The sequence below is a fragment of the Poecilia mexicana genome, unplaced genomic scaffold (genome assembly GCF_051168715.1).
Source record: "Poecilia mexicana isolate PSO_F unplaced genomic scaffold, ASM5116871v1 scaffold_18, whole genome shotgun sequence".
Lineage (NCBI taxonomy): Eukaryota > Metazoa > Chordata > Actinopteri > Cyprinodontiformes > Poeciliidae > Poecilia > Poecilia mexicana.
This window is the reverse complement of record NW_028263387.1, coordinates 6554067-6564091: the sequence shown is the minus strand read 5'-3', so window position 1 is coordinate 6564091 and position 10025 is coordinate 6554067. Positions and strand designations below refer to the sequence as shown.

Sequence of the window (10025 nt, the reverse complement as noted above, 5' to 3'; positions counted from 1 at the left end):
AACATTTCATTTGGGGTGAGTAGATTCACAGCTACTGCATATTTTGCATGAAAAAAAATCCATGCACACATGAAACACCATAAAGAAAAGGTAATCTAAAAGATTTAAGTAAAAAATAAACATTATACTTCAAAAAATTGTTTAAAGTCTGAAGTCATTTTTCATATTCTGTATTATGTATAATTTCTTGCCAAAATTAAAACTCAGTGTTTTTATACATTTATATAAACCAGCAACTTAATAAAAAGAAGCACAACTGGGAGCGGGGGGAGTTAATATTTGGAACAGATGAAGTTAAATCTCTCACTGCCGTTTCTTTGGAACCACCGATGCTCTCCTCCTGCCTCCATGGCTCCAAACATGTTACAGTCATTTTGTTCATTCCAGGTCCAGTTATCACAGACCCAGAACCAAACATTCCTACTGCAGTTGAAACGCAGTCCAATCCAGACAAAAGGAGTCGATGCGTTCTTGACTTTCTCCTGAACCTGTTTCTGTTCATCCATGTTGGTGATGGTGACCAGGTCATGATGGTGACCTCTGCAGTAGGTTAAGGCATCATGCCAGTTCATCGCTTCTTTGATCAGGATCAATTCATCTGGCATGAAAGTATGAAATATAAAGAATAAAACTATAAGAGTCGTGCAAAAACATTTCAAAACTGCCAAAAAGAAAGGAATGTCAATCAACTGAATATAAAACATGTTAATACACATAATCACAACTGTTGTTTGCTAAACTGCATGAACCTGGATGTAAAATGTATATTTTTTAAAAGATATCTCACTAAGAATGTGGAATTTTATGTGATACATATTCATATGTTTTTAAAAACTCACCATCATAACAGATGAAGGGTTTTCTTTCATCACAGCTCTCATTCTTCCATCTGCCTTCATCATCAAACACAGTCATGGCACATTGACCACTGTTGTATCGCTGATTGTTAAACTGTAGATTCCAGTGTCTGAAAGAGAAACTCCTTCCATCTGACCACCTCCAGGTGTCTCTGAACAGACCAATGTATACTTGTAGATGGTCTGAAGAACTCAATTTCTCCACTTCTTCATCCTCTATCTGCTTCGTTCCACTGATCAGGTCTGTGTGTTTCTCTCTGCAGTAACTCTGAGCTTCCTGCCAGGTCTTCTCCTCTTTAATCAAGTGGTATTTCTTGGATGTGTCACTTTCTGTGAAGTAAACACAGTTGGTTCATTTGACATGACTAAAAAGAACCAATTATCAAACCCTGAAAAATCCAAAGCGACCAAAGATCCTGACAAGCAACTTATTTTCAAACAAAAAATAAATAAAATGTTTGTTTTTCCCTTTTCTTCTCTAAAGCTAAGAAGTTATTTATCTCAAGTTCTGTTTATTAATACAAGTTTTGATTTAATGTTAAATATATAAATATATATGTGTGCATTTGTGTGTGAATAAAATCTCAATAAAAGCATTTTAAACTTACCACTATAACAAAGGAAATAGAAACGGGTACTACAATCAGTAGATATCCATAGGTGTCTGAGGCCTTTAAACAAATGTCCACAGTTCATTATAATCCTTGGTTCTCCAGGGTTCCAGTTTGTCTCACTTTCATTGAACTCCACTCCAGGCAGAGACCAGTACCATGTTCTGGTAAATTCTGGTTTACTGATCAGACCAATCCAAGCTTCCTTCATTTTTCCAGCTGAGATGTTGATGAGTCTCTTCATGTCCTTCATGTTAGTCACTGTGACCAGGTCAGTGTGTTTCTCTCTGCAGTACTGCTGAGCTTCAGTCCAGGTCTTATTCTCATTAATGTAGAGAAACTGATAGAGCTGACAGTCCATGAAGCAACACTGAGCTGTAGAGAAGCACATTTCAGTATGAACTAGCTAGTAGTGGTAGTTTAACCAGCACATCTTTTATAAATGAAGAATTTTGTCAGTTTCGTTTTATGTGTTAATAATTTCCTTTATGTGTGAATATTAAATGGGTATTTGTTTTCTGAAACCAACATTAAGTGACAGAAACCAGAGAGTCTAGTTGTGTTTCAGATCAACTTACCCATCAGGAAGAGCAGAATCAGACTCCACTGCATCTTTGCTGTCAGATGAATTATTTTCCTCCAGCAGTTTGTCTCTGTTGGATGAAGAACATTTAAACAGTGAAAAGCTGCAGCTCTCCCTCCACTGGACAGAGAAACAATGAGAGCAGAGAGATGAAGACGGACAGGAGAATAAAAAGTTTGTATCTCCACTTTCCAATATTTTTTGTGAAATGAGATGTATCTAATCTATTTATTTCACTTTATAGTCTATGTCAAACTAAAATAGGTACAATTTAATTCTACAGCTTATTCTAAAATTGGTATTGGGAACAAAATTTAATTTGAAATCAAACAAAATAAGTTAAAACTAAGCAAAGAGCATAAATAAACTTACATCTGGTTCTGTTTGTTTAATGTCTTCAAACAGGAAGTCTCCTCTGAATATCCTGTTCTGCAATGGGAATTTTATATCATTTTGCTGTCAGTATTTAAATAATGCAAACGTAGGATAGGGGGTGGTGCTCTTCAAAATGCCAAACTTGTTTCTCTTATAAAGTTATTTTAAATCTGTTCATGACCAGAAAGCAAGAACCACAGGGTTTTTTTCTAACCTCTGTAGGTGTCTTAGACATTTGGTGAGAAAGCTTCTGGCATATTTTAAAATATGGCGTTTTAAATTTTGCGTCATTTCTGTTTATGGCATTAAAGCTGAAAGCAAAGTTAGCCAGTGTGGCTTTTTATGATTTTGAATGTTAACCAGTGGTTTGCATTTTGGATTATCTGCTAACTCATTCAAAGATTAAAGCCCAGCACGATTCATACCTCTGGCAGATTTATATTTAAATTAACTTGTGGTTTTTTCTGACTGGAAATAATGTTTCTGAATGGCTCATCTGGAGTTCAGTTCAGATAAAGGATGTATGAGGGAACTAAAGATTAGGCTGATGTTGACTGCTGTGATGGCAATAAAGACTTTTGTATTGAATATTTAAAAGTGCATAGCTTATTTCTAATATTCCATTCATTTTAAAATTCAAATTAAGAAAATAGCTACATTTATTTCTTTCCAAATTGATTCTCCTTTTGCAGTGTTTTATTTTTGTGAGATGCCTGTCTAATTGCCTATTAAAACAAATTTCAAGGCTGGATGAAAATAATTAATCTGATATTTCTGTGACTTGATATGGCTGCCTTCTTTCTCAGTTAAAATTTCAATGTTCCCAAACCATCACTAGCATGACCAGGTCACAGTAGTGACCTCGCCCATAAGATAAGGCAACGCGATGTTTGTAGATGTAGATGTATGTGCAGTGCATTTCTTGAGTTGAATTGAATCTGTTTTAACATTGTAAAGTTATTTCATAAAAATTCTTATCACTACAAATTCAAATAAGTACAGATGGTTGATCATTCAAATATGTTTTATGTCTCTGGGTTTTAAAACTATTATGTTGAACTTTAACTTTAGTTTGTTTTGACCATCCAAATGTATTTAGTTTGTCAGAGAAACACTAAAAACCACCACAGTGTAAGTCAAGCCAAGAGACTTCTTGAAACTGAATCTCTCTGGCCTAGTTGCTATAAAAAGATGCTTGTTTATGTGGAGTAGAAATCTCATGCTGAAGAGAGGTGGAAGACAGATCTGCGTGTAAAAAGAGTTGGACTTGAGGAGAAAGTTTTACATTCATGAAGAGATTTTGCCGGATGCCTTCAGCAAAGTTATAGATCCACCTTTGACATGGAGTTTACAAGACGTTACCTTCCGATGGAGTGGGAAGAGCGATGGAGGAAAGAAAAGGAGAGGAGGAAAAGAGTGATTGAAGAAGGTGGAGAAGGGTTAGAACAAGACAACCGTGAGTTGAGGCGAATTGTTGCTTACAACGATTCCAGGATGGGCCTAGCCAGTCAAGGAGATAAAACTAAAGAGTTTGAGGTGAGAAAGACTCAAACTAGTAAGGACGATGCCGGTGGACATATCAGTGATGAGGCATTTGAGGATATGGAACATCATGTCTACACATTCTCAAGCAAAACCTTTCCTAAAGAGATATTTATGATTCTTAAAGAACTCCAGGTTTCCTCTATTCTTACAGACCTGACTCTGACTGCTGAGGACGGCAGCAGCTTTAGTGTGCATTCCCTTATTCTGGCTGCTGTCAGTGCCTTCATTCTAGACAAACTTAAGGAAAAAAACATGGGACATTCATACAATACTCAAGGGAAAGTCACAACGTGGTCAGTACACATGGGTAATGAAGTTGACAAAATTGGGCTTCAGGCAGTTATTGAATTTGCTTACAGTGGAGATGTATCGATTTTAAACAGACACACACTAACTCAGATCAAAACTGCAGCTAAAGTACTGGAGGTCCCACGACTGCTGGATCTCTGCAACAACATAAACGCGACAAAGGAAGATCAATGTCCAAAAACAGAGCAAGGTAAAATCTCTACAGAAGTACATCTGAAGAATACTCTACGATCCATTGAAAGGTTGTTGGAAGACAAAGTTGGGTGTGATGTAATTTTGGAACTGGATGGCATTTCTTTCCTTGGTAAGTCAGTAGGATCTTAGCTTATTGTACTGACTACTTTATGATAGTAGCCAAAGTTGACCTTTACTTCTGTCTGACTCCAGTGCATAGAATTATCCTGGTTGCAAGCAGCGACTACTTCCATGGGATGTTCACATGTGGAATGAGGGAATCTCACCAGGCCTGTATCGCTCTTCCCTTTGTACCGGCTTGTGAATTGGAGGCACTAATCGGTTGGTCCTACAGCGGGACTCTTCATCTCAGCTGGGACTGTGTTTTTGAGATAACCTGCGCTGCTCTGCAGCTTCAGTTTCAACCTGCTTTCTTGCTTTGCCTCAAATTCATGCAAGAAGAAATGCAGATAAACTCGTGTCTAGACGTGGAATCATTCGCTGAAGCATACGGCTTGTCAGAACTCCTCGAGGAAGCCAAAGACTTTATACTGAGGAACTTCAGGGAAGTGTCAGAAACTGCTAAGTTTCAAGACCTTCCAGCACAGAAGCTCCTGGACTTGCTTCGCTGCGACGGTCTGTGCGTGCCTTCAGAGCTGACTGTATTTCGTGCTGTAATCTCCTGGATTCAGGCGGATCCCGAAGAGAGGTTGGCCCATGCTGCTGTACTGATGAGTGGAGTTCGTTTCCCACTCATGACTTTTCGTGAGTTCAGGGAGGTCAGAGCAGTTAATCTACGCATGGAGTGCTTTGCAGACAAAGAAGTGGAACTCTATGGATCTGCTCTCAAAGAATTTGGGTTCAGTCTCCCAAAGTCTGATGAATATTGCCGGATCAGGCGACCTAAAGATGTTCTTTGTGTGGTCGGGGGAGACCAGCTAGATCCAGATGTGGGTAAACGTATACCAAGCCAGGATATCTGGTTTGCCAACTCTTTGCGCAATGGCACAGGATTGGTGAAAGAGATAGAGTGGAGGAGAGTAGGTGAGATTCCAGACAAGCCAAAGTTCAGACATGGTGTGGCAGTAATGAATGGGAGGTTGTTTGTAGCTGGTGGGTGTTACTTTTATGCCAAGAATAACATAATGACATCAGCCTACAGGTAAGGAAACAAACCACAGCATTTATTTATATTTCAGACTTAAGTTCTCATCATCCATATCCTTTCTTTTACTCTACATATTATAGCTACGACCCCGTGACAAACACTTGGAAAAGGTTGGCTGACATGCAGGAGCCAAGAAGTAACTTCTCATTGGTGGTGCATGAGGAGTGCCTTTATGCCATTGGTGGAGACAAAGAGATTGACGCCAACACAGACAGCGTTGAGATGTATAAACCAGATAGCAACTCATGGAGGTAATATATTTGTCATTTGCAATTGAATTCCTGAACACACTTTTAAATGTTTAAAACAGGATAAATGGAAATTGGATCAAAGTCTAGCTAAAGAAGATGTTACATCTGACAAATAAAGATGTGCCATGCTGGTTTAATAAGGACACATTATTTACTGTATGGTACTTATGAGTGATTACTATATCTTTAAACACAAGACACTGTGTGTGTTAATACAACATAAAAAAAAACTGTAGTAAATTCCTTAAGTCCTTGGATGTGTTGGACAGGTCATCTGTAGAACAAGATAGCCTAGCTGAATATCTCTAACACCTCTATGCTACAATTAGCATTTTAGCTAACCTTAGCAATATGGCTAATTTTGTATTATAAACAGGTATAAGCATGCTTGCTGAAGCATACTGGCCTCTTTGGTACACTACCTGTTCACCTCCATCCCATGATGATGATGCTTTTGCAGTGTTGTAGCCGCAAGAGGGGTCAAACCTGGCCTGACTGAAATTGTTTGTTAAAGCCTGGCATGCTTAGGACCCAAAGCTTTTGAAAAACTTTCTAAATAATAAGTATTAGGATTTTTTTCAACAACATTGCTGATCTTGTAACTTACTGTACATATTTAAACCTTTCAGTAGTTTAAAATCCAGTGAGAAGATTTCAACAAAGTATTTTATTGGGCCAAGCTACATGATATCTGTGTTAAATATCTGTGTTAAATATTAATACTGAACAAAACTCAACATAAAACATTCAGAGCTTTAGTGAGATCCACTAAGTAGTTGTTCTGTCATTGGAACAGTGGTTGGCTGTATTATTTTTGAATGTATTATTTACTCATTGATTTATTTTAAAGTTTATTTTTTTTAATTTCCTGCTCATCTTTCATTACCTCCCTTGCAGGTGTGCCTGGTCTTTTCCTGGTTTGCAGTCAGGGTTTGGCTCAGTGACAGGTCTATTTCTGAATGTAACTTGTGTTTGGAGCACATGTAAATTAATCTTCCTGGAGAAGAGCTCGCAATGCAAATTCTTCCACAGAAACGCTCAACTGTCAGTGTACCAATGAGTTGAACTTTTACATATTTAAACCATATCATCCTTTTTTTAATGTAATCATCAATAATTGAGATTCTGTTTGGTTAGAAAATGTGGTCTCTAGTAAAACTGTATTGTGTTACGACTTTATTAATTATGAACTTTATAAATTCATAAGCTCCTTATGAACTTCCGATTTTATTAATTGTAAGTTAGATGTTGACCTAGAAACAAATCATTAAAAAAAATGTCTATCTTCTAAAATAGAAACATATTTTTAGAAAGCCATAACAGGGATTAGGAGGATGACTGCTGTACTTTGGGATTATTTGGGTGATTGAAATTACATTTGCACAGAATAATGAATATTGAAATGTGATTAATCACAGTTTAATATACACATATTTTTATGTGGAAGATAACATCTAGTTATTTGGGGTAAATTTGCCTATTTATGGATTTTTTTTTTTATGGAGCATCTTAAATATTTTAAGGAAATTGTGGCCTGGAAAGCTGAAATACCTTGGAGCAACGCTGCTTGACTTGCTCTTGGCTGGCACTGGCAAAGTAATCAAGCCAGGAATCATTTTCCTTAGCGATATGTCTAGCTATATAGTTTTCATGAGAGAAAGACGGATGCTAGCAAAAGTCTATCAGTTTGACTGAAAGTAGTTTTCTACATGATTTTAGATGTTCATATCATCATTAACTAATGTTTTCTTTTTCCTAGCTTGGTCCACCCTCTGGACCAGGCTCTCAGTGGATATGGAGTCTCTGCCCTACATGGAGGCATTTTCATCTCTGGAGGTTTTAACTGTAAATATGTGTGCCTGGTCTCCATGGTCCTGTACCACCCGGAGAGAGGAAGTGTCTACCTGGCGAACATGTCCTTCGACCGAGCCCAGCACTGTATGGAAGCGTTGAGAGGACGCCTTTACGTTGCCGGTGGGGTGTGTAACCTGAGGAAGTTCTACACCAACCAGCTAGCCTGTGAGGTGTATGACCCAGTGACAGACTCTTGGGCTGATTTTTCCTCGCTGCCAGTGCCCCATGTTGGTTCTGCCTCGGCTGTCCTGGAGGAGAAGCTCTACGTTCTGGGAGGATACTGCCAGGACGATTACAGCGAGTCGGGACTGGTCCATCGGTTTGACCCCGGCCTCCAGCGGTGGGAGACCATGGGCAAGATGCCAGGGGCTGTTACTGACATTAAGGCCTGTCTTCTCCACATGCCCCAGCAATTCAGACACTAACCAGATGGTCATAGCCATAAACCGTCACCAACAGTGAGGGGGGCTGAATACACTTTTCAGATTTTCTATACAGACATTTCACAGAGCAGGAAAAAAAATTCTTAAGTTTTTTTCTGTTTCTTAACATTAATCCAGTAAACACACACTATTTCTCAAAAACATCTGACTGAATATAAATTTTGGCTTTAGCGTAACCAAAAAAAAAAAATTGCTTTGTTTATAATTGGACATTAATACACATGTTCTGCAACAAACATGGCTAGTTCTAATGTTTTATGATGAACAACGTGGAAATAAATGGACACGGAGGACGCAGGTCGTGGTGTGAAAACGATCATTTTAATGACGTTTACAGGCGAGTACAGAAATCCAGGCAGCACAGATGAGCAATGAGACAAGGAAACACAGACACTGGGAATACTCACAACGCGTCAACATAGATGCGACGTTGAGTATGACAAGGACGCAACAACGAAATACAGACACAGCTGGGATCAATCAAGGGGTAGACAAGACGACACAAGAACTAAATTGACTAAAAAACAGACACAAAAGTTCACATCCTCACATTCTTAGTAGTACCCCAACATTGTTTTGGAGAAAAATACGACTGAGAAGAGTTCAATTTTTCATCTACAGTATTTTTAGGACTTTCTCTTCCTGTCAGTTCAGCTAAGTGTCAACAGTGTGACGCCCAACCGGACCATAGTGAGACTAAAGTGCAGATGTGTGTCCATGATAAATAATCCAATGTGTTCCAACACAGGGTTCAGACTAAAAGTTCAAAATTGGCTAGCTTTATAACCAGTTATGAAATTTATATTATTGTGTTTCATGTTTTTGAATCTCAATTTATATTCAACTAATTCTTGAGCCAGTAAGAAACATTTTTATTCAGTCAGAAAACTGTAGATTGGAACAACTGTTTTAGTTGTAAAAAGCAAATGGACTGAGATTATGAGATGTTTTTAGGTCATAGTTTGGAACAAATAAAGTAAAACATAACAAGAACAGTGCCCTGTCGCTGTATGATGAAGAATGAGGAAGACGAGGTTGGAATGATGATGGAAAGAGCATAAAAAGGAAAATGTTCATCAGAGATACATAATAAATTCTTCCTGATTCTTTTCTGAGGATGAAAATCTAAAAATAGACTCCATCTGTGAAAAACCTCTCTTGTTTTTTTTTATCATTTTCTTTTTTGCAACATGAGGGAAAACTTTGGATTAGTTTGCAAAAGTTACACATTTATTTTATTATTTTTGTTCAAAATATAAACCTCTGAAGGATCCAGGAATGATATTTGTGAATGAACTCATGTTCTACCCAGAACCAGCTGAGGTTCATGATCCATTAGATTAACCTTTTTTATTGTAACTTTTATTATTTATTTACCATTATATATTTGTGATTGAAATTAGGTTCCCAGAAGTTATTTTTCTTAAAGACTTATCTCTGTTCATTTTATTAGCGTTAAGATTTATTGGAAAAGGTCCTCGTTACTTTTCTTTTAAATATTTCTTTGACTTACCAACCAGTTCATTAGTTCACCTCTGATTTCATTGTATTATCACGTGTTACCAGTGTCTCTAATTACGTCATCAGTACAGTCTCCATCATGTAAAATGTGTGGATGTTCAGATAAACTATGTTCCATATCACTGTGCTTTTTTTTTTTTTTTTGTCATCCAATGCTAATATAAATATTAAGATATAGGATTAAAATTCTGTTTTTGCTGAAAATAATTTGAAGTTATGTTTGGATGGGGCTGCGGTCAGGGGAATGTACAACTATTGTAATCTCCATTATTTTCAGTAAATATGTCTTTAGACATGTTTTCAAGACATAAACTTCTTTTTGGAACAACTTACA

The 10025-nt window shown here is 37.5% G+C and overlaps 1 protein-coding gene across 1 annotated transcript; it reads left to right on the top strand.

Moving 5' to 3' along the window:
- Positions 1-3651: 3651 nt before the first annotated feature.
- On the top strand, positions 3652-8467 carry LOC106906835 (kelch-like protein 33). The gene is made up of 4 exons (XM_014972283.2): positions 3652-4584; positions 4668-5616; positions 5703-5873; positions 7633-8467. The coding sequence occupies exons 1-4, from the start codon at positions 3768-3770 to the stop codon at positions 8150-8152; spliced, it is 2457 nt and encodes an 818-aa protein (XP_014827769.2). The 5' UTR covers positions 3652-3767; the 3' UTR covers positions 8153-8467.
- Positions 8468-10025: the final 1558 nt, after the last annotated feature.